The sequence below is a fragment of the Pelodiscus sinensis genome, chromosome 16 (genome assembly GCF_052426305.1).
Source record: "Pelodiscus sinensis isolate ZL-2025 chromosome 16, ASM5242630v1, whole genome shotgun sequence".
Classification (NCBI taxonomy): Eukaryota; Metazoa; Chordata; order Testudines; family Trionychidae; genus Pelodiscus; species Pelodiscus sinensis.
In genome coordinates this window covers 17,310,892-17,334,263 of record NC_143067.1, presented here as the reverse complement: position 1 = coordinate 17,334,263, position 23,372 = coordinate 17,310,892, and the positions used below count along the sequence as shown (strand labels likewise).

The window sequence follows — 23,372 nt, the reverse complement described above, 5'->3', positions numbered from 1 at the left end:
ACCCCATTCCAGCCTGCCATAGACTAACTCCACCTTCCCACATTAACAGTGTGTTAATGTGTGTGGATCTAATCCTCACAGAAAGGAGACTCTCTGCCTTCCCCTTCCAGTGAACTTCATCTGGGTGTCAATCTGAAGGATACCGGTGGAGCAGCACCAGGCCAGAAAAGTGGTCCCTGATATGAGGCTGGAAGAGGAGAGCATGTGGCACATGGATGGAACAATCGTAGGATAATAGCGACTGAAGCCTGGACACACAGGCGGAGTGCAGGCCAGCTGGAGATGAGAACATGGGGTAGATGGGTGAGTTTTAGTACACAATGGGAGACAAATGGTGTGGCGAGGATAGACATGGAGTCAGATGTGGGGGGAGGCTAATACAGGAACATACCACAAGACAGGCAGGGTGGGGTGGGGCAGGATCCTAGAGAATTGGGCCAATGTTAGAACAGCTCATCCGGGCACAGGACTCAGTGGAACAGTAGGACAGAAGACTGGGTGATGAAGGGGGCAGCCCTCAGGAGTACAGGGAACAGATGATGTGGAAGATCGAGACAGGACCGCAGGTGTCAGAAGGGTGATTTAGTGAGTCTGCCCCACTGCCATCGCCTGAAATGAATGGTACATTCCATGTACCACACATGGGTAATAGAGCATTAGTAACTTGGGCTGTGTTGTGTATAGTAATACTGAATTTGATGTGTACAGAGGGTTATACAAGACCTTTCCTGTGCTGCTGTAGACTTAATTGCCAGCAATGTAGTTCCTCAAAAAGCCATTCACATCAACTGGGAGAAGCTGCCATGAAGCAAAACCAAATAAACCTTGAAGTGTTGAACAACTATTTGCAATCTTATCCACATATCTCATTTATAATATCTGAGTCAAAGGTAATGCAACCTGACTAAGCAATGAAATAGTGTTGCCTAAGCAGCTAGTAAAAGCTTGGGGCCTTGGAAGTGTTCCATCTGCGAGCAGAAATAGGTAATAGTTAAATGTTGCTTTGATAAAGTTTTGTTTACAAATAATGTAGAAAAGCTTTGTGTGACTCAGAATGCAGAAAGTATAAAATAGCAGGAAACAGGTTCTTGACCTCAGAGCCCTAAGAAAGCTATTTTCCACCTGAACCTTGGCCCAAAAATCTTTCCCCAGGTTTCTTCCAGGGTCATACACTGGTTTCAGCAGCTCCTAGTGGCTCACTGACTATCTCTGCTCATGCATCCACATACCCAAAACAATACTCAGAAAAACTGCTCTGCCTACTCAAGCCAAAAATTTCTGGGCAGGTTGGTTCACAGCTTCCTTTTGTATTTTGGGAATTTTGGAGGCAGGGAGGGGAGTTCTGATTTATTTATCATAGCAAATATGTGAATTGAAGAGAGTGTTACACTCAATGAGGCTTGTGATGTGAGCAGTGACCACTATTTTCCGGTGTAACAATATTTTGTGTCTAACACATTTCTGATAAAAATTGAATGTTTACTCAGGTAACGAAACAGCTAACCTTTAAGAGCTTGTATTTACATAGAGTTAAAATGTACACTAAAGGTTACAAAGTCAAGGTTAAGGAGAACTAAACTAATGAGTTATCACCGCACTAGATATTCCACCAAAGTCAAGGATTCAGAGGTGATTTATGCTTGAAATGCTACAGCAGCACAGCTGCAGCTATGCTGCTCTCTCTACAGCTACAAGACTTCTCCCAATGATATAGCTACTATGTCTTGGGGAGATGGATTAACTATGTCAACAGAAGAATTCTTCCCTCAGTCTGCCAGGCTGTGTCTACACTGGCCCCTTTTTCGAAAGGGGCATGCTAATTTTAAACTTCAGAATAGGGAAATCCGCGGGGGATTTAAATATCCCCCACGGGATTTAAATAAAGATGTCCGCCGCTTTTTTCCGGCTTGTAGATAAGCCGGAAAAGAGCGTCTAGACTGGCCCGATCCCCCGGAATAAAGCCCTATTCTGGAGGATCTCTTATTCCTACTTTAAAGTAGGAATCTGGGCAGGATCTGGGCAGGCGGAGATGAGGGTGCAAAGTGTGGGTGGGAGGTGGAGTGCAGAAGGGGGTTATATGTGAAAGGTCTGGATGGGAGGTAGGGTGTGGGAGCAGGCTGGGCATCTGGCCAGGCGAAAGGGGCAAGAACAAGGGAAGGTGCAGTGTGCGGCCAGGAGGGAGGGTGCAGGAAAAAGGGTGGGTGTAGGAGTGGGTTGTGCAGGAGCAGAGTAGAGTGTCTGGGCAAGGGGAAGGGGGCAGGAGCAGGTTGGAGGTGCAGGGTCTTAGTGGGGTGTGTGTGAGGGAGCTGTGGTACGGGAGTCTGGGCATGAGGAAGAGGCGGCACTTACTTGTCTATGGGCCCTGTGTTGGTCCCAGGCGCTGCCTCCTGCTGCTCCCATTGGCCAGGTTCTGACCAATGCGAGCAGTGGAGAAAGCCTCCAGGCAGCATGTCCAGTCAAAGCTTGGGCTGCGTCACTGGACACGCGGTGACTCTTTAAAGCAGCATGTAAACTGAGATGCTGGTATTCGGCTGCCCTGGAGCACCGGCTCTCCTCCAGATGGTTGTGAACCCTCATCAGTGGCCCCATGTCTCCCAGATACTTGATCAGCTGAAGAGGCTGCAGGGGCCAGGCCACCACCTGGATCTGACCCTGGTTCACACCCTTCGCACCCTCCCACTGCGTATGGGCCTGCGACTCTACAGAAAGGAATGCTGACATATATGGCAAGTTGAAACAGTCCCTGAAATAAAGTAGGAGAGAATACCACTTGTCAAGTTCCAGCTGGAACAAGTCCCTGGTGCTGAGATAAGGTCAGGAGCAGCCCTTAGCAGTTGTGCAGCAATTTGCAGGAATGCCATTCAGTCCTGTCTGGGGTTGGATGCTCCCCTTACCCAGACTGGTGCAAGGTTCTTTCATTGAGACCGAACAGATTACCTGCAGCTTAGGTCCAAATGAATTTACAGGACATTATTCCCAACATGCATGTAATGGAGCTGTACAAGAATCAAAGGCTCCATTTTGTCCCATTCCCAGGACTCATCAACCCACAGAAATGCTGATATATAGAGGAAACCAGCCATTTACTTCAGACACAGGGGAAACAATCCATTCCTCCTAAAGCAGTGATTTTCAAACTGGGTTGTGGAATGTCAGGCACTGGGTCACCTTGCTGTAAGATAACCAGGAGACCAGCAGGGGTGCTATGGCTTCCTTCCTGTCCTGGCACTGCGGACCCCGCTGTGCCCCAGAAATGGCCAGCAGCTGGTTCAGCTTCTAGGCAGGGCTGCACTTCCTCCACTCTAGGCATCAGCTCGAGACCAGTGCCTGTGGGAGAAAGCAGCATGCAGAGCCACTGCTGGCCACTTCCAGGGTGCAGTGCAGTCTGTGGTGCCATGACAGGCAGGAAGCTTGCCTTAGCCCAGGCCCAAATCCTAAGCACCAACCCCCTTCCCCAGCTCTGAGCCTCTCCAAACTCAGAGCCCCCTCCTACACTCCAGACACTTCCTCTCTGGGGTGGGATGGAGATGGGCCTGCACCTACCCTGAAACCCACCCCTACCTCAGCCCAGAGCTTCTTCTCACACCCTGAGGCCCTCAGCCTTGTGCCTTAGCCTGGAGCTCATTATGCTCCAAAACCCCTATTCCACCTCACCCCCAGAGCCTGCACACCCAGATGGAGCCCTCTCCTCCTTCCCCCACAATCCCTGGCCCTATCCCATAGCCTGCACTCTAGTCAAAAGATATAATTATGTTGGATTGTGGATATCAATTTTTTTCCAATCAGAAAAAAGTATGAAAACCACTGCCCTATCCTATTCTTAGTCTCAGAGAATCGGGGATAAAACAGAATACAACTCTGTTTGAAACATCTGAAAAAGGATCTAAAGGAGGCTTATCTTTACTTTCACATTTTATCACTACTCTTATCAGGCAAATGCTTAGGATCACAGGAATATTAATATTAGGAATAAGAGGAAGTAATTCCCTTTTGTCTCTTTTTAGGCAGCTCTATTGATCAGGACTTTGTACAAAGAGAAAGCAGAAATAATAGAATGACACTGCTTCTAGATTATCTTGGTTTCACAGCAGACACAATAAATAGATATGTGGTGCCAGGGAGGTCAATCACAGAGTACTAGGCAGAAGATCTCATCTCAGAGGAATGTTAACAGAAGACGAAAACAGCCATAAAGAAAACACACATGGTTAAAGAAACAACAATCCAATCTGTATTGGAGGCTTTTAGAAACACTTGCCTCATGCAATTATGTACTTCAAAAATAACACCACCAAATTCTCAAAGCACTTTAAAAAGAAGGTCAGTATTGTTTACCCCCATTTTACAAATGGAAAAACTGACACCCAGCAAGCAGACCAGAGCTCATATGAAATGTATCCAGTTATTCCTCCCATGCCTGGAATTTCATTCTATTACATCTGTTTGTATTTTAAAAAGATGATCTAGTTTCCCACACTGGAGATATGTATCTATCAAAATCACATTGTAACTGATCTCTGAGTCTTAGCATAATGTAGAAAGGAAAATTCTTCCCCTGAAAAATTCCTTTAAGTGGTTCATTCCATAAATCTGGCCCATTTAAAAATGGAGGACTCACTGCCAGTCAGGATGGTGATGAAAATCGACATCCATAGCTGTTATTAATGGAAAGGATAGCTATGTTTACGCTGATGGAGAAACTAGGTGTTAACTATGTTTGCAAAAAACAAATTGTGCTATGCAAATTGCATATCTTATTTTGAAATAGCACGTTATTTTGAAATTTGGCACTGTGTAGACACGCCAAATTTCAAAATAAGCTATTTCAAGACATGCCTTAACCCTCATGGAATGAGAGTTACTAGGATACTGAAATAGCACGCCCGTTATTTCAAAAACATATTTTGAAATAACGGGCAGCTTGTGTAGACGTGGGATAGCTATTTTGGGATATCTCGGGTATCCTGAAATAGCCGTGCAGCGTAGACATACCCAAAGAGAATTTCCAGGTGTATTTTCCCATTGTACTGTGCTTCACTTCACTCCTTTGTAAAGTCTGTGGAATAGTCCAGTGATGGGCAATCTGCAGCCCATGCGGCCCACTAGGGTTCTACGTGTGGCCCATGAAACATTTTGTTTACACTGCCCACACGCAGGGTTGCCAGATTCCGGTGGTTTCTATCTGCATATTTTTTTCCTACCAATATTACTGAAGTGACATGCACATACAGTAAGGGCACATGAGGTGAGGTGCATGCTGACTGCACACACCAGGGAGAACCGCGCGATCCCTTTGCATCCAAAGTGCTGCTACGGTTCAGTCGGCACACACCACACATTCTGGGTAGCAAGCACAGTGGCTGCGTCTAGACTGGCCGCTTGATTTTGCACAAAAGCACTGACGTTCTACTGTCCGAAATCAGTGCTTCAGTGCTTTGACGTTCCCGTTTGGGCAAAAGCCCTTTTCCGGAAATGCTTTTGTGCAAAAGGGCCAGTGTAGACAGTTGAAAACTGTTTTGCGCAAAAAAGCCCCGATGGTGAAAATGGTGATCGGGGCTTTCTTGCGCAAAACCGCGTCTAGATTGGCACGGACGCTTTCTTGCAAAAAGTGCTTTTGCGGGAAAGCGTCCGTGCCAATCTAGATGCTCTTTTCCGCAAATGCTTTTAACGGAAAACTTTTCAGTTAAAAGCATTTGCGGAAAATCATGCCAGTCTAGATGTAGCCAGTGAGTAAAAATTCCCTATCCTGGGAGACGGTCTTGGATATGACAATCTTACTGCCCACTGAGATGAAGGAGGGCCACTCAAACGACCTAGTAACTAGTCTGGGTTGCCCCTCACTGGAATAGTCTTAGAAAACTCAGAGTGGAGCACATATGAATGAACCTAAATCATTCACAGGCACCTGTATATTCTAGTGATCTTCATGGGTAGTAGGCAATCACCAGGTACCCTCATCCTGCAATTACTTATATGTAAAGGCTCGGGAAATTGGGCTCTGGAAAAGAGAGAGAGAAAGAGAGAGAGAGAAAGAGAGAGAGACCGACCAAACAGTCACTGCACAAAAACGGCACATTTGGAATGGAAGACAACATTTTAAAATTAGTTCAGTGGCAAAATGACTTCACCGGTCTAATAACATCCAGCGTGCAACTCAAACGTTACTGTACATTTCTCAATTTGTAGGTAACCTTCAAAATAAACAGCCCTCTATTTTTGAAGAGGTCTAAAGATGCACATTTTAGAACATAAAGCAATGAGTTACAGGAACTCCAATAAGGCAAGTTCAAAGACTTTTAGTACAAGGCTCACATCATGCAAGGCACAGAGGGGTAGCCATGTTGGTCTGTAAGGGCACGTCTAAATTACATTCCTCTTTCGAAAGAGGGATGTAAATTAAGCAAATCGAAAGTGCAAATGAAGTGCAGCTTAAATATCCTGCATTTCATTTGCATATTCACGTCCAAGTGCTTTTTCGAAAAAGTTTTTCAAAAGTGAAGTTGCAGTCTAGACGGGGTTCTTTCGAAAAAACCCACCCTTTTTTGAAAGAACCCGTAATCCTGAAAAAACAAGTACAAGTTCTTTCAAAACAGGGTTTCAAAAACTGTAGGTAGTATCATGAGCTTTCGTGGGCAAAACCCACTTCTTCAGATGAATGGAGCAAGGGGTCCAGAGGTACAAATAAATAGCAAAAAAAGAGGAGAGATGGGGAGTGAAAGAGAAAGGGAAAAAATCTTGTCAATTAGAGTGTCCGTGATAAATCATGCAAGACAGTTTTTAAAAATTGCTTGAGTTTACCTTCTGCTCCTCAACCCACTTCCTGCCAACTGCCAAGAATTTCATCAAACTTTTAAACAGGAAATACTAGTTCTTAGTGATATAAACCTGACTCCATACTTTGAAGATCATTAAGATGTCTAGTTTCATGCTCACATTGCAGGAAGTATTAAAAAAAATAAGTCTGAGAGACAGTAAATTATCCTTAGGAAAAGCTGCAGGACAGAGCAAATTACTTAGAAATGTATATGGGAACAACCCAACATCCTGGATGAGGTTAAATCTGCAGTTTCAGCATCTGACTCCTTGAAGGCCCCAGACCTTGTTGGCATTGGAAAATTATAAACATTGATAGTTCCTTTTGCTTTTCCTCAAGATCCATTTCAATGAAAGGTGAACATACATCACATGTCAGCATGAAAAACAAAACAAACCAGTCCTCAGAATAAAGTCACATTTCAGAAGCCTGCAGAACAATTTGAATTTCACACTAGAGCCGTCTACTCCCCCTAATTTCTGTATTGTTTCATTTTTGAGGCCCCCTGACCCTTGCCCTTCCACCTGTTTTCTTTAACCATGTCCACAGTTTCAGCAAGTGCCTTCTGCTCAGAGACCAGGAAAGCTGTGACACCCCCAGAAGATGGCTAACAGGCAATAGTGACTCTTTAATAATGACTGTGGAATATTTGTTCAGTTTTTTTTTTTTTAAATCTGGAGTAACTAGATGCTTCTATTTGGCCATAACAGCAAGTTCATCCATGGTAAAAACTACATTCACTGATGCCTGTTGCCAATAAGTTTTTATTTTCCAGACTTTATGACAGACACAAAGCATGAGCAGACCCCCCAAAACACCACATATAAACAAACCACAGTCCTACAAACATGGGATATAAAACTTACATCATATGTCTCATCAAGCACCATAGGCAATTAATAATCAGAGGACTCCTCCTTCCCTGTCCCCCAAAAGAAAATGAAAACAAATCAGTGCCAGACAATTAAAGTGAATATTAAACTTTCTCTTTATAACACTCTCAGCTTGGGGAACATCTACTTAGCATATAGGAAATGAAATGGACATGGGAACTTAGAGTTTCATAATGTGTACTGTAAAATTTCACGAGCTGACCCTACAAATGGATCCATGTAGACAGAGGCCTTGCACCCTCAGAACCCCACTGACTTCAGAGGGGCACTGCATTAGTGCAAGAGTGTACCTACGACAATTAGCCAGCAGGATTGGGGCCTTAAGTTTCAGTTGCCTTAAAAGAACAAGATCAGTATTGTTAGGCCAAGCCACTGCCCTTCCTGTCTAAGCAGCAGCTGGGGAACACCCTGCATTTCCAAGGGATGTCATACATTTACAGCAGTACTATCAACTTACATTGTATTTTAAATATATTTCCTTCTACTTTAGCATTCTGGCTTTTAATGTTCTTCTAGTTTTTTAATCTAATTTTACTTTCCACTATTTATGTTGTGTTTGGACAATGAGCAGTTTGCAACATTTGTCTTTAGTCAGTTTCATTTTTCTGTTTGAGTTTTATTGTTTGAATTCTAAGCACTGCAGGGGGCATTTGTTTACTGAAAACAGTTTCGCTTTTTTAGACTTAAAAAACAAACAAACAACCCTTACTATCTCTCTGTTGGTCTTAGGTAGGGATTATTTTTGGTACAAGTGTCTTACAACATTTATATTTTGGGCCCCAAGCAAATTAGACTGATCTGCTTAAACCTCATTAAACTTTCAATTAATCATCCATCAGAAGCAAAAAGGAAGACGCTCCCCTGTGCAGTCTGAAGAATGAGACAAAGTAAAGCCACTCTCCAGTCACCCTTCCGAAAAGGGCTTTCTCCAGATAGTGTCCTTTTAAAACTTTTGGAGAACATTTAACAATCTGCAAAAAAAAGTCATAGGCTCTGACATAAGCTACTAGAGTTCTGCCAATACCGCAAGATTTTAAGACCAAGAACAATCCTTCTTTGATGATAGCAAAATTTCTCTTGTCTACCAAAGCTCAACTTGGTGCAAGAAGCATGTGAAATTAATTTCTACCTTTATCAGGATTTCCCCATCTGCTTGCACATTAGATTTCACTTATACTCCTTACCCCTGCCAACCCACACAGATTACTGAGTCTATTCAAATAGACTTGTAACACCATGACAGCCAGTCACTAAAACATAATTTACTTAATATCTTCAAGAGACTTTTCCACAAAGTTTTAAACCTGGAGAAGACTTCACTCTGTTCTGTTACAGTCTGCAGAGAAACCAAGTTATGTCAGAACTCAGTGCACATTTTTATGATATAAAGGAAAACCAGCTAATGACAACTGCCTCATTTTTGGCTACCCTCAGCAACCTCCAATATACCAACTTCAGAGCTTGCTGTGGATATATTACAGAAACACAGGGGGGAGGAAGAGGGGGGAGAGAGAGAGAGAGAGAGAGAGAGAGAGAGTGTGTGTGTGTGTGTGTGTGTGTGTGTGTGTGTGTGTGTGTGTGTGTGTGTGTGTGTGATTATCAAAGCGCATGAATAATAGAACTCCCAGCAAAAATCAGTGGAAATAATCCTATTCTTCCCCAACCCCAAAATCCTGTTTTTACAAGGTATACACTGACTGGTCATAAGTACACCCCCACCGCTCATAAATACATAGCTCCCATAGCAAGCCCCAACTTATAAATCATTTGAAAACTGTTATAATCAAGGCTGTGTTTGACTACTTTTAATGAAGATTGCAATGCTAGACCACACCAAGTGTATGTGAACATTTGTCCAGCAGCATCTTAAGCCTAAGCAAGTCTCTTAGGAAAAATTCACAATTTCAAGAAAAAAATTATAGTGTCAGTTATTGGAATGTTTGGCCCTTTTTCCAGTGTTCGCTCTAATTTTTCCAAACCCTGAGCAGATTGAATTTTGTCATGTGCACTAATGTGGAGTGATGTGTGATATATCACCTTCATATTGGTACACATAACAAAACTCCTGTGGCCGGAGTAGGGCTAAAGGGCTCTGAGTGTAGAAGGGGGTTTAGGCCTGGGGAAGAGGGTTGGGGTCCCAGGGTATGAAGGCTGCAGCTGGGGGTGATGGCTCTGGGGTAGAATGAAGAGGTGCAGGGCTAAAACAGAGGGTTGGGGTGCAAGGGCTCTGCCATGGGGTCAGAGGTGTGAGGTATGGAGTGCAAGAGTGGACGGGGACTGAGGGTTTCAGAATACAGAAGGGGGCTGCAGGTTGAGGCAGGGGTTTGGCATGTAGGAGGGGGTGAGGGCTCCAATTCCTGGGTGGGTCCAGGAATGAGGGGCTTGGGATGCAACAGGGGTCTTCAAGTTTGGAAAGGGGCTCAGGCCTAGGGATTGGTGTACAAGGAGGGAGTCCAGGCTCTGGACTGCTGGTATGGGCAGCTCCATGTGGAGACTGGCAGGGAGGGGCCCTTCTCCCCTCCCCGCAACTGCTCCCTCTGGGGCCGGTAGGGAGAGGTGCCTCGCTGCCAACCGTAGCAGCTTCAGGGCTTAGGGCGAGGTCTCTCTCCCAGCTGCAGCCCAAGCCCCTGTGTGGGGCTTAATGGGAAACTGCTCAGCCATGCACCTTAGAAGGTACCTTGATCCCCCCATTCATTCACACCCTTGGAGTTCTTCAGGCATAACTGTTCAAACTTGGGCAAGATTTATCAGAAAACAAAAACCCTTGAAGATGCTCCATCAGCTGAAGTAACTCCTCTTTTTCTAGATTTAGGCACAATTTTAAGTCCATTACAACAATTTCAGAATCTTTGGAGTACAGTCCCCTAATGTAAAAAAAGCTGATAACACTTATCTATAGTAGATATCAGTGCTACAGGCAAGGGAAGTGGACTGATCAAAACAAGCTTTCAAAAACTAACTTCTTTAATTAAAAAGACGGAAAAGTAAATTTTCTGTGATCCTAAACATTCAAGAGTATAAAAATATTTCAATTGGTTTCAGAAATATCCAAGTCTCTGATCACATAAAACAGAAAAACAGCTTTTGTATAGAAAGTATCGTCATAAAAATATGGCCATGATACACCAAGCCCTGCCTCCAATGTGAGCAACTGTACCCCACATTAATATATTAAGGGGTAGAGGAGAACAGTCACTGACATAATCTAAACACTTATGTTATATTAGATGAGGGATGGGCAATAAGCCAGAGGTAATTTGCCAGGGTTAGCTCTTGATGGGCTGCCGCTGCTTTATTTACCTGTACCTCCTATTGGTTGCAGGTTGCCATTTGCAGCCAATGGGAGCTGCAGGAAGCAGTGCAAACTAGGACACCACTTCCTACAGCTCCCATTGGCCAGGAACAGTGATCCACAGCTAATGGGAACTGCAAGTGCCTGTATCTGCGGAGGCTCAGGTAAATAAAGTGGCAGTGGCCTGCCAAGGGCTTACCCTGGGGAACTGCATCTGTCCTGCGGGCTGGTTATTGCTCACCGCTGTGTTAGACCAAAGGAAATGTCTTCTAAATTAAAAAAAAAAAACACAACCCTATATCAAATCTTTACATACTGCAATTGACTTATTAAGAAAACTCTGTTTGAAAAGAGATGGCAGCAGTAGAATACAACATTGGCCCAGAATAATGGCTGTCTTGTGCTACTTTATCAATATGGCAAAAATATTTATGCTTCGATTTTCAAAGCCAGAGTCTTCAAGCATGAAACAAATAGTCTGTTGCACTTAAATTTAATTTCTGTTTGAATACCTTTGCCTGTTAGATTCAGTTTCATAAGCAATTGCCACTCTACTGTTACTTACAGGATGTGCTGAATTGCGCTATGGATTGTCTGTCAGCCACAACTGGCTCCAACATGAAAGTAAAAAAGATTTATGCAGCCTACATTACAGTGCATGGCAGTTACACAATTTAAGTAGGTGAGAGGTTATGAAGTTTCTCTCTGTTTAAACGTACATGGTAAAATTCACTCCTATACAGAGGGCCACCACAAGATAAATGCAGCATTCAAATCTTAAGCTTTCAGACTGAGGCCAGGTCCACATTACAGGGGAAGGTCAGCTTAAGGTACGCAATACCAGCGATGTAAAAAAAATTAGCTGGATTCGATGTACCTTAAGCAAGCTTTGAGGCCACCTTCACAGCGGGAGGTCGATAGGAGTAAAGCTCATGTCAACCTCCTTTACTCCTCATGAGGAATAGAACTACTGCACCCACGGGGGGGGGGGGGGGGGGGGAGAGGGGCGCACTCAGCATTCGAATTAGTGGCTCTTTACTAGACCCGCTAAATTGACCACTGGAAGATTGGCTGCAGTACTGTTAATCTTCCCACAAGTGGAGACGTGGCCTGAGACTTAACTGGTGCTTTCTCCTTTTGCCAGCCCTCTGCGAAGTAGGGGAATATGTCACCGTCTGAGTAACCGTTAGCCATTACCAATTACCAATCCGACAGGTTGGACAGATTTCATTTGACCAGAAGGTTCATATGCAGGTAAAAATATCCTTTTTGTTAAGAAAGCATTATAACATCCTTTTCTTCTGGCACGTTATTTGTTCTAAAGCCAGTAGTGCAGTAATTAACAAGACAAGTATTGACCCGTCATCTAATATTGTTCTAACTTTTGCTTTCAATAGTCAGTTAAGCATTACAACTTTGAAAAAGAAGCTCCTACTTTGTTAGTGGCTGTTTCTTGAGGGGCAAAAGACACAGGAAACACCTCTTCCAAAATTAACCTGAGTCTCAGGTTAACCCTCATGAAGACTGGACCATCACAGGTGAAATTCACCTTCAACAAAGTGTACTCATAAAAGTCCTACATTAAGTTCTGTTTAAATCCTAAAACAGTGCAAAGATCTTGGGGAGCCTCCCTGCACTGGAGTGAATTTGCACCCAGAAAACTGAATGCAGCATGGTATATATCTAAAAGGGTCAATGAAAATTGCTTTTTAAAAGAAAACAAAAGACATACGAAGACCTAAGCTCCTATCTCATTAAGAGGATAGATATTTAGCTTTAAAAATACAAATATGTCTTGTACTATAATAACAGTGGGTTATCTGCCAAGGCCTGGGTGATAACATACCAGGAGCAAAGCAGGAATATGTCTTCCTTTCTGAGTTTGAAGGACATTGAGTTTCTACAGGACTGAGCAACCCACTGACTTCAGTAAGAGAGAAAAAGGATCAACTCTTGCAAAATCTGAATGTCTTCTATTAAAATATATTTGTCATTTCAAGTCCATGTGTGTGTTACCTGAAGGCTAAATCTGGTCCCCTTTAAAGTCAGCTGGAGTTTTGCCATATAGACTTCCTGAGGCTGGGATTTGTGCTTTAAAGATGCAGGCTGGGATTTTCAAGGGAGACAAAGGTAGTTAGGCACCCTGTTCTCATTTGAAAATACCAGCCTTAGAATCTTTAGGTACTTTTAAACTTTGGTATTTTAATTTGCCTTTAAGCAGCTTTCGTGTGGCAGATCCCAGTGAGTTAGTGCTGCCACTGCACTTAATGCCTATTTATAGCCTGATTTTCAAAGGGTCAGGTGCGCTCGGAGGTCTCTACTTAACAGAAACTACAGCTGATCAAAACCTCTGAAAATCAGCTCACTGAGGATAAATGATGTGGAATCCTATGGAGGCAGAGGGCCCCCACACCACAATATATTTAGTACAAGCACTCTGTAGATGGTAGGTTCATAATTATGGGGCACCAGGAGTTTTAATCCCAGATTTTTTTCTGGTAGGAAGTATCGAGACGTCCTTGTTCTTTTTCCAGCCTGTCAGGAGATGCTGTGCGTTATCATAGCCGTGTCATCTGAGCCTTGGAGTCCTCAATCTCCTTTGAACTCCTTACATGGTTGGTGTGTTGTCTGCTTCTGAATCTGAAAATAAATAAGCTTTGAGGGCTACAGAACATTTTATAGGAACCAGACATGAGACATTCTGCTTCCAAAGGAAAACGCTAGAAGAACTGCGGGGTCCTGCTGCAAACGTCCTCCAATATACAACAGCAAAGCCTATTACACTGGGATGTGATGCTCTATAAAGGGACCCTCTTCTGGGCTGAAGATGAAGAGACTGTCAGTGCTCCGTGGCGATCATTTCATCCACTCACACAAAGAGCATGTGTTTAGGAAGTGGGCGCATGAGACTCATGGCAAAATTTCCACTGTATCCCGTATCTGCAGTTAACGTTCATCAATTAAAAAAAATCTACAAGCCACAGATCAGACACCTAGAGAATTCCTAACAGTGATCAGGAGCAGCAGGTGTCTCCTCAGGAGCCTGCCTTTGGGCGTGCCTCTTACCCTGAGAATTAGAGACTCACAGGTAGGCTTTTATAGGCAGTTCCAACCTTCTCCAAATAGTTAAGTGCAAATCTGCCCACAGCCCTGAGCCAGAATAACCTAGCTGTTTGGTAGAGGAGTTGCACTGTAGGTACCACCGTCCCCAAAGGAGAGCGGCCCCTCTTTCCTTGACAATAGAAAGAAATGGCCAGCACATATGTATAATCGGGCTCCCCTCAGATGTCCCCTCAGCTGCAGCATATAGGAAACCCTTTGGTGGAACACAAGAGGTTATAGCTGTCAAAGCTGATTAGTTTTCCGCTCCCTTTACACCGCACAGCAGAATTATATGCATGCAGGGCTCTTTTCACCCATTGGGGAGAGAAGATAGGATTTGCCTCTTACAACGTTACCATTATAAGTAGTCACTTAAAGCATAAGCCACAACACACAGAGTCCAGTATGACCTCTCTCTTCAGGAACAGATGCTGCCTCACCACACAGCCCTTGTCCCCATCCCCACTGGCATCAGCTGCAGAACACTATGTTCAGTATCGGTGTCTCACCGGAATGCTAGGAGTTCAGAGAACAGACTGCCCAAGAGAAGGGCAGCTCGGCAGACACATTAAAATCACATGGGCTGTAAGTTGGTACTTAATGGTCTGATGGAAAACAGTTACAAAAGAGCAGCCTGTAACTAATTTAGTTTAATCACAAACCACCCCTGCTAAAACAGTTATAACAAATGTTAGAGCCTGCTGGAGATCTGGCACACAGCTTCTCTGTGCATGTGTGTGCCTGCATAAGATTTCAGTGGACTCGTTTGTATAGGGTGACCCAAATAGCAGGATCCAGTGTAGCAAGAGAACACTGCATGCTGGGTACAGCTATGTGAAGTGGCTTCAGGGGGCAGGACATGGGAGTAAACTGTCTCAGGCCATGTCTACACTCATGCAAAATTCCAATTAACACACACAACTCCAGCTATTGTAATCGCATGGCTGGAGTCAACATAGCTTAATTTGCACTTTGGCACTGTGTCCATGCTCCCGTCAACTTTCCTTACTCCTCGCAATTCAAGGAGTACTGGCATCGACAGGGGTGCCCTCAGCATTCGATTTAGCGAGTCTTTACTAGACCCGCTAAATCAAATTTTGGAAGATTGACGGCCCAGCATCAGTCTTCCAGGAAGTGAAGGCGTGGCCTCAGACTATAGCAGCAGCAGCCCTTTATCTAGCGAAAGGACACTGAAATCCTGTTTTCATAGTACAGCCCAATCCCTTTCCATTCAAGCAAAGAGCTATTTAACTGAAACAAGAACAGTCCTAATAAATGAATAGCTTTTCAGTGGACTAGAAGGGAAAAATACAAAAAACTTTGCAATGCTATCTATGCATGATTGTATGCTACCCAATATGTACATGATCTAATTAATTCAGCACCTTTGTGAGGAATGAAAATATTACCCCTATTTTAAAGCAGAGGGGAAAGGCACCTGGAGGCTAGGTGACTTGTCCTAGATGATGCAAAGCTATTCAGTGGAAGTGGTTGGAATATGCCTGAAGCTTCCTCCTGATCCAAATGCATCCGGCTCCCAATCTCTTATTCCAAATCCTGCCTCAAAACTAACTTCTTTAATTAAAAAAAAATGCTGTTATCCACCTATCCTAAAATGCTCGAAGACAGGAGGCATCTCCAGGCAGAGATTGGGGTGCAGGAGGAGGTGCAGGGAGTTTTGGTAAAGGAGGGGTTCTGATTTGGGGCAGAGGATCGGGGGGGGGGGGAGGAGTTGCCAGCTGCAGGTTCTAGTCTTGGCCAGGAGACACTCACCCTATGTGGCTCCTGACCAGTGGCCCAGCAGGGCACTCAGGTATGTAGGTTGCCTGATGGCCATGGTGGCCCCTTGCCACGTAAAGCTGCCAACTGCTGCTTTGCTGGGGCAAATGTTTGTCTGTGCGCCTCTTGGGGCAGAAGGCAGAGAGTCCCCATGCGCTGCCCGCGCTCGCAAGCTCTGCCTCCACAGCTCCCATTGGCTCGTTTCCAGCCAATGGGAGCTGTGAGGATGTGCAGGCGGTGGGGGGGAGTGCACAGAGGCCCACTGCCCCTTTCCCCCCCAAGGGGGGAGCACAGAGGCACACTTGCCCCAATAGCCAGTCGTGGTGCTTCTGGGAGAGGCACAGCTCGGGTGATGGCTGGCAGGCAGGCAAGGTGCCTGAGTGCCCCACTGTGCCACAGGACATTTTCCTCTGGCCCCAGCCCACGGCCCATATTTTGCCCACCCCACCTCTAAGAGGCATTTTTTTCTAGGATACTCTGGATTGTTCATCTATTTCAGATCACATTTACTGTTGTGTCTTGTACAGCACCTGAAACACTGATTGTGCTTCTAAAGTAAATACTGCCACCACATTCTCGGCACTGAGTTCAATCCACTGGGCCATGCTGTCCCCAAAGTACAAGAGACATTCGAGTCTGTTAAACACTCCATGTACAAAGCCCACTAATACTAGTGAAGACCTCTACTGTGAGTTCTGGAACCAGGCAGGATAACGGTCCAAGAGAGGACTCTGATTTCTGAGCGCTTACTCATGACACTGTTGGTTTTGTTTCCAGAGAGTCTGAGCAACCACACGGATTTCAGTGAGACTCATGGGTGCTCAGTAATTCTGAAAAAAAAGTCAGTCCCAGTGTATATCACTAAAAATCAGAGGTCACTCCTGAAAGGTTTAGTCTACTGGAACAGACCTGTAAAATACTTGTTTAATATAGTGCGGCAATGACATGAGCTGGTGGAGAGTATATTTGTCTGATCTATGGAGAGAATGAAACCCACTTACCCTTTTACCCTTAGCATCTGCCCAAAGGTCTCAGGGAGAGGATTTCCATAGCTTTCTGGGAGAAACAGGGTAAGGATTCCTATCAACACGGTCAGGCTTCCCATGAGAATGTAGGGCAGGAATCTATCATACGCACCTGGTAGAACACAGGATGCAGCAAAATTAGTTACATGCCAACAATCACAACAAGCTCATAGATGGGATAAATATTCAAGGCACCGGCATTTGTTAGCCAACATTTCCACTTAGAAATCAGCACAAGTGAATCCCAAATGGGAGTTACTGATGTACATGCCAATCCTATAACAGATTTTCAGTTAAAAACATTCCAGACTGTAATATGGGATGATCACATCTCACCAGCTGCATCTCATGTGTGTTGCCATGTACTACTCTGACACTACTGGTTTCCCATTTAACAGCTCCTAAGTGGTGCTTCTTCAATGGACAACAAATGTCTTGGCAAAATAAACACAATGGTTAGCAACTCTGTTGGATGAAGTGAGCCTTCAACAGTCTGTTTTTATTAGGACTCAAAGCTCAGCTGCACAATAAAACCTAAACAAAAAGCAAGATCCCTCCACTAACATTTAAAAAAACGTAAGTGGCAAAAGCATCAGGCCAGACAGTGACAGACAGTGGGACTGGAAAGTAGCTACCATTGTCAGAAACCCTACATTTGTGCACAAGCGTGTGGTCAGGATGCAGAATCTGCAAATCACAACAAGGCAGAACACTGGGGATCCTTCAGAAAAGGTGCAAACCAAGGAATCAGAGAGTATCTCCTACAGAACATGTGTGCTCTGGACATTACAACGTTATAGCCATAGGCTTTCCAATGTAGAGAACAAAGTGAGGATTTACCACCACAGATCACTGGTATATCAGAAGCTTCGGGGGGGTAGCTGAGTTAGTCTGTTACAGAAAAAAAAAAAAAAAAAAATCCGGTAGCACTTTATAGAACTAACGAAACATGGAGATGGTATCATGAGCTTTCATGGGCACAGCCCATGAAAGCTCATGATGCCATCTCCATGTTTCGTTAGTTCTATAAAGTGCTACCGGACCATTTGTTGGTTTTTTTGGTACATCAGCGAGAGCCAAATGTGTGCTTTGATCTCCATCTTCGTTCAATATCTGGTTAAACGATATGGTTGTAATTTAACTGTAGAAAATATCAACAGCTGACAGCCTTCTCCTAAAGCTTATTTTTTCTATAAAAACATGTGTGACTTTCTCCATCAGTGTGCCAAGGTCCTGAAGGCAGACCAACGGGACACAGGATTCCAAAAGGTGAAAAAAAAAATATAAAAAAAAAAAAATCACATTTTCCCTTACCATATGAATACTGTCTGCATTATTAGTAATGATTATTTGCACTGAGTTATCATTCAAGGATCCCGAGCAGGATCAGGGTCATATTGCCTTATGTGCTGAACAAACACAAAGAGGCTGAAACAGAGGGAACATTTTCTATTACAAAGAATAAACAGAAATCCTGGCCACAAGCTGCTAGTTTTGTGACTTGTAGGAGTTGAGAAAACATGACATGAGAAAAATCACATGATGTTAAATTCTTTGAAAACGCTGCCATGTCCATATACATGGATGAGATAGTATGTGTGAAATTCTCCCCTCTCTTTATCATCATACATCAGAATAAACTGCATTTCCTTCAAGGGAGTTAAACAGTACATCTACACTGCAACATTATTTCGAAATAGCTAGCGTTAGTTTGAAAAAGCTTAAGTCTGCCTCTGCACAGTAGGCAGTTATTTCGAAATAGTGTTAAAATACTGTCAAACTGGAGGACTTCTTATTCTGACTCCTGTAACCCTCATTGTACGAGGAGTAAGGGAAGTCAGAGGAATTTTGAAATAAGTGCTGTGTAGACGTTCCCTATTTCAAAATAAGATACGTAATCGACATAGATCAACTTGCGTAGCTTATTTCGAGTTTAGCCCTGCAGTGCAGATGCACCCTAAAAGACCATTTGAGAGCTAAGAAAGCAGAATCAGTCCTTACATATATGTGTGAACTGAGCAGCTAGGCAGAACGGTCTAACATCAGGGGGCTACATGCAATTAATGCCAGCTAAAGAACTTGCACACAATGTTGATACAAATATTTAATCACGTGAGAACGTAACGCAATAGGAAAGTTATAGGAGCAGCTGGGTTGCCTGGCAATTCCCACGGCAAGATCCTGTTTTCAAATGTTTATAGCCCTGCCAAAGCATTAACCTTTCAGGCTGTAGTTTTCCATACCAGAGGTCTGCCTCTGGCTGAATTATTCACTACTCTTAGTGCCAAGTTTCAGTAAAAATGGTTCAGGCGTTTGAGTGAAGGAGATGAGGGAAATAGGAGCTGGTTTTGCCCATGTTAAAAAGGTCAATGCAATTGTTTTGTTGGGGCCCTTTATCATCTCTGAGGGGAAAGGTCCTCGTGCCAGGGCATGCCTTTCACCGTCCCAGCAAGCAGCCACCCAAATTTGGTCTAATGATAGGCCTCTGGAAAACACCTGCAGGTTACACGTATGCTCAATGCAGGTCTCAGCTCCTACCTGTCCATCCCCACAGAGCAGCTAAACATATTCCACCCTAGGGCTCCAGGATTTGCCCTGAACTGGCTGTTCCCAGTCAGGTTGGGGCCAGCTCTTGGAACTGAGAACAGGAGCCTCTCTCTCCTCTGCACTCAGTAACTCTCCTGCTGGCTCAGACAGCGTGGAGGACAGAGGTGTCTGATCTTAATGCACGGGGGACAAAGGCAGGCTAGGAGAGAAGGGAAAGGAGCAGACTAGGGCAAGGCATCTGCTGAGACTGGGTCTGTCTGCGCGAGGAGACTGGAACTGGGATCTGGGGGGGAAGGGAGGAGTCTGGGATTGGTTGGAAAAGGAGACTTGGACTAGGAACTGTGGGCCAGGGAGGGGGTGACACAGGGAGCCAGTGAGGAAAACAGGAGGAGGAGGCCAGAGATTGTATGAAGAGATGGGGGAAGAGTGGGAATGGAACACGGAGCTGGGAAGGCTGGGTGGGGCAGAAATTGGATGAGTAGTCCATGGAGGGAGACTGATACTCATTGGGGCAGGATGGGAGGAGACACCCCAATTGGAAAGGGGGTGTCACAGAGGCCCATTGATGCCAACTGGCAAAGGGGCTGCTGTTCCTTATACACAACTCTTATCTGAGACCAGACAAACTCACTACACCCAACACACCGTCCACACAAGAGTTATCCACAAAGGGCAGCATGCAAGGTCTCTGCGGAAAGCTTGTAACTTATTGATACTCAATCACTTTGAGGTGCATGTACGGGTAACAGTCAAGGGACAATGTGAGACAGGTTGTACCTCCCTTAACCAGGACTCAGGTCTTGCAATCTCTATGGTCCAGCAGGATCACGGATGTTCCTGGACCACAGAGTCCAGATGTAGGAAGGTCTGGCTATGGGGCAGGAGTGCAACAGGGATGGACTGGTGACTCAGCTGGGAGCCCCATGGCGGGAGAGGGCAGTTGACGCAATGGGGAAATCTGTCCAACAGCTGGGCAGTAGCAGGGGGCTGGCAGCGGCCATGCAGCTCTGGCCCTGGTGGTAGCCAGGAAGCTCCAGCCCCAGTGGAGGACAGGGAGCTCTGACCCCAATAGCATCGAGAGCTAGAGAGCTCTGGCCCAGGGAGTGACCAGGCAGCTGAGCCCCAGTGGGAGTGGGGGCAGCAGTTTTGTACAGTGTAGGAGGAGAGAGACCTCCCCTGGTCCAGCAAATCCCCTCATTTGGGACCGGTCAGCTCCCAAGGATGCTGGACCAGAGAGGCCCAACCTGTATACAGGCAGTCCCCAAGTTACGCGGATCCGACTTATGTCGGATCCACAGTTACGAATGGGGCTTTTCTTGCCCCGGAGGACGGGAGCGGCGGGACGCCCAGATGCGCCACGGTCCACCGCCCCCATCCTCCAGGGCGAGAAAAGCTGCTCCCCGTCTCCCTGGTCTGCAGGGAGATGGGGAGCAAAGCCTTGGAGCACGCCCACAGCGGGACAGCCCACGCGCACTTGGGCTGTCCCACTGTGGGCGTGCTCCACGGCTTTGCTCCCCGTCTCCCTGGTCTGACCAGCAGACCAGGGAGATGGGGAGCAAAGCCTCGGAGCACGCCAGCAGTGAGACAGCCGCGGCGCGCCTGGACTGTCCCGCTGCCCGCGTGCTCTGCGGCTTTGCTCCGTGTCTCCCAGGTCAGCAGACCAGAGAGACGGAGCAAAGCCATGGAGGACTTGGGCGGTCCCGCCACCCCCGTCTCCCTGGTCTGCTGGGGGGGTGCAGCTAGTGCCCCCCCCACCCAGCAGACCAGGCTTTTCTTGCCTACCCCTGGGATAGAGCAGCTGGGGGCTGCCGGGTTGGTCCCCCAGTGCCCCTACCGACCAACCCGGCAGCACCCCAGCTGCTCTGCCCCAGGCGTCCTGATTCAGCCGCTGCTGGTCAGTTTCAGCAGCGGCTGACTTCAGGACGCCTGGGGCAGAGCAGCTGGGGTGCTGCTGGGTTGGTCCAGTAGCGCTGAGGAGCCGCGCTACTGGAGCAACCCAGCAGCACCCCAGCTGCTCTGCCCCAGGCGTCCCCAAGTCAGCCGCTGCTGAAACTCACCAGCGGCTGACTCCAGGAAGCCCAAGGCAGAGTTGCTCTGCCCCAGGCTTCCTGGAATCAGCCGCTGATCAGTTTCAGTAGCAGCTGACTTGGGGACGCTTGGGTTTCTTAAGTTGAATCTGTATGTAAGTCAGAACTGGCGTACAGATTCAGCCGCGGTTGAAACTGATCAGTTTCAGCAGCGGCTGACGTCAGTTCCGACTTACATACAGATTCAACTTAAGAACAAACCTACAGTCCCTATCTTGTACGTAACCCGGGGACTGCCTGTATTTAAAATTATACCCTTAAAGTCTTGAAGTGGAAGTGAGTCGCCAGGGAATGGTGCAGGGGTGCTGGCCCATTCAATTGGAGGGAACTCTCCCCTCTCTCGGGACAGCGAATTACATAGTGTTTTGCTCAGTTGCACCAACTTAAAAAAATTAAACAGAAAATGACTTGGCCGCGACAAGGAAGGGCAGGACAGTGAGAGGTGCGTCCTCTCTGTGAATAAAGACTGACTCAGTATATCACAGGGTGGAGAAAGACACTCCACTTTCATTCACTGAGGAGGTAACCGAATGAGTGGTGGTGCTTTGTGAAAGACTGGATCCTACCTCCTCAGGGCTAGCCAATCCTGAAAAGACTGAACTTTGGGGTGAAACTCTACTTTGTTAGCTAGGAGAGGTAACTAGGCACAAGGGGATTTTGTTTCATATGGAGCCATTTGTTTTCATCACTACTTGTTTCTGTTTAAATCACTATTTTTTTCTTAAATAAATTATCTTTTGTTTTGCTATAACTGAACAAGTGCTGTGTGCAATCCAGGAGCCATGAGCTATGGGAAAACTGGTAACCTGGGACTCACTGTTCCAGATTATCTGGGATTTCTGTGGGTGTCCAGTGATCGGGGCTGGGCTCCACAACAGGACACTTGGAAAGTACTTGAGGGCAGGGGAGTTTCTCCTGCTGTCCTGCAGGGCAAAAGTAGGGCTGGTGTAGCCCAAAGGAGAGTGCTTGTGGGTCTAACAGGCTGGTTGCTTTAGGGAGCTAACAACAGAATGGCACAGGCACTGGAGGAAGGTGGCAAAAAGGTGACTCAGCCCTGCATGCCCCCAGAAGCCTCACATGGGGACTGGGACTGACTGAACAAGGAGACGACGACTGGCTAGGAGGGGAGTGGAGAGGCTGGCGCTCTGATGAGCTCAGACGGAGAGACTATGACAAGGTGGGCAAGGAAACTGGGATGGGGGGGAGAAGCTTGAGGAGTAGGGACAGCAACTGGGTGGGGATAAAGAATGAGACTGGGACGCTCAGCTAGCAATAGAGAAGAAACCAAATGGGACAGGTTGGAAGGGAAAGGGCAAGTTGGGGGGGGGAGGGAGGAGTGTTAAAGTTTAGGGAAATACCTACTAGTGCACATTTCTGTACAGAACCTGGAATGGAAACTAAGATTCCGGTGTGTCACCATTTCTCTGCTATCTCTGACATCCGCTGGCAAATCCACAGCAATAGTGGAGGTGGCCTCCTTACTTTGCCCCCTCCTGCCCACCTTCCCACACACACACACACACACACACACACACACACCCACCCCCCCCGCCAGAGCCTTTCCTAACCCCCAAACCCTGACTCCTGCACCCTCCACCCTGTGCCCCTCCTTAAGTATCTGAGTAATGCTGGATAAATGTACTAGTACTGCAAATTTTCTAAATATCACTTTCAAAGATAAGTAATATAGTCCTGTGACACCTTAGAGAGAGAGAGAGAGAGACACACACACACACACACACACACACACACACCACCCCTTCAGATGAAATGAGCTGGAGTCTCCTCTGAAGAAGTGGGTTTTGCCTACAAGCGCTCATGATACTATATGTA

At 45.9% G+C, this 23,372-nt stretch overlaps 1 protein-coding gene across 1 annotated transcript in view; it reads right to left on the bottom strand.

Moving 5' to 3' along the window:
* Window positions 1-7,558: 7,558 nt before the first annotated feature.
* SLC22A4 (solute carrier family 22 member 4) overlaps window positions 7,559-23,372 on the bottom strand; it is an 83,070-nt gene continuing 67,256 nt past the window's right edge. The window contains exons 9-10 of the mRNA XM_075900352.2: window positions 16,882-17,017; window positions 7,559-13,639 (exon numbers count right to left, since the gene is read on the bottom strand). Coding sequence (XP_075756467.2) covers window positions 13,558-13,639; window positions 16,882-17,017 — 218 coding nt within the window. The 3' untranslated portion in view covers window positions 7,559-13,557. The remainder of the gene's footprint in view (window positions 13,640-16,881; window positions 17,018-23,372) is intronic.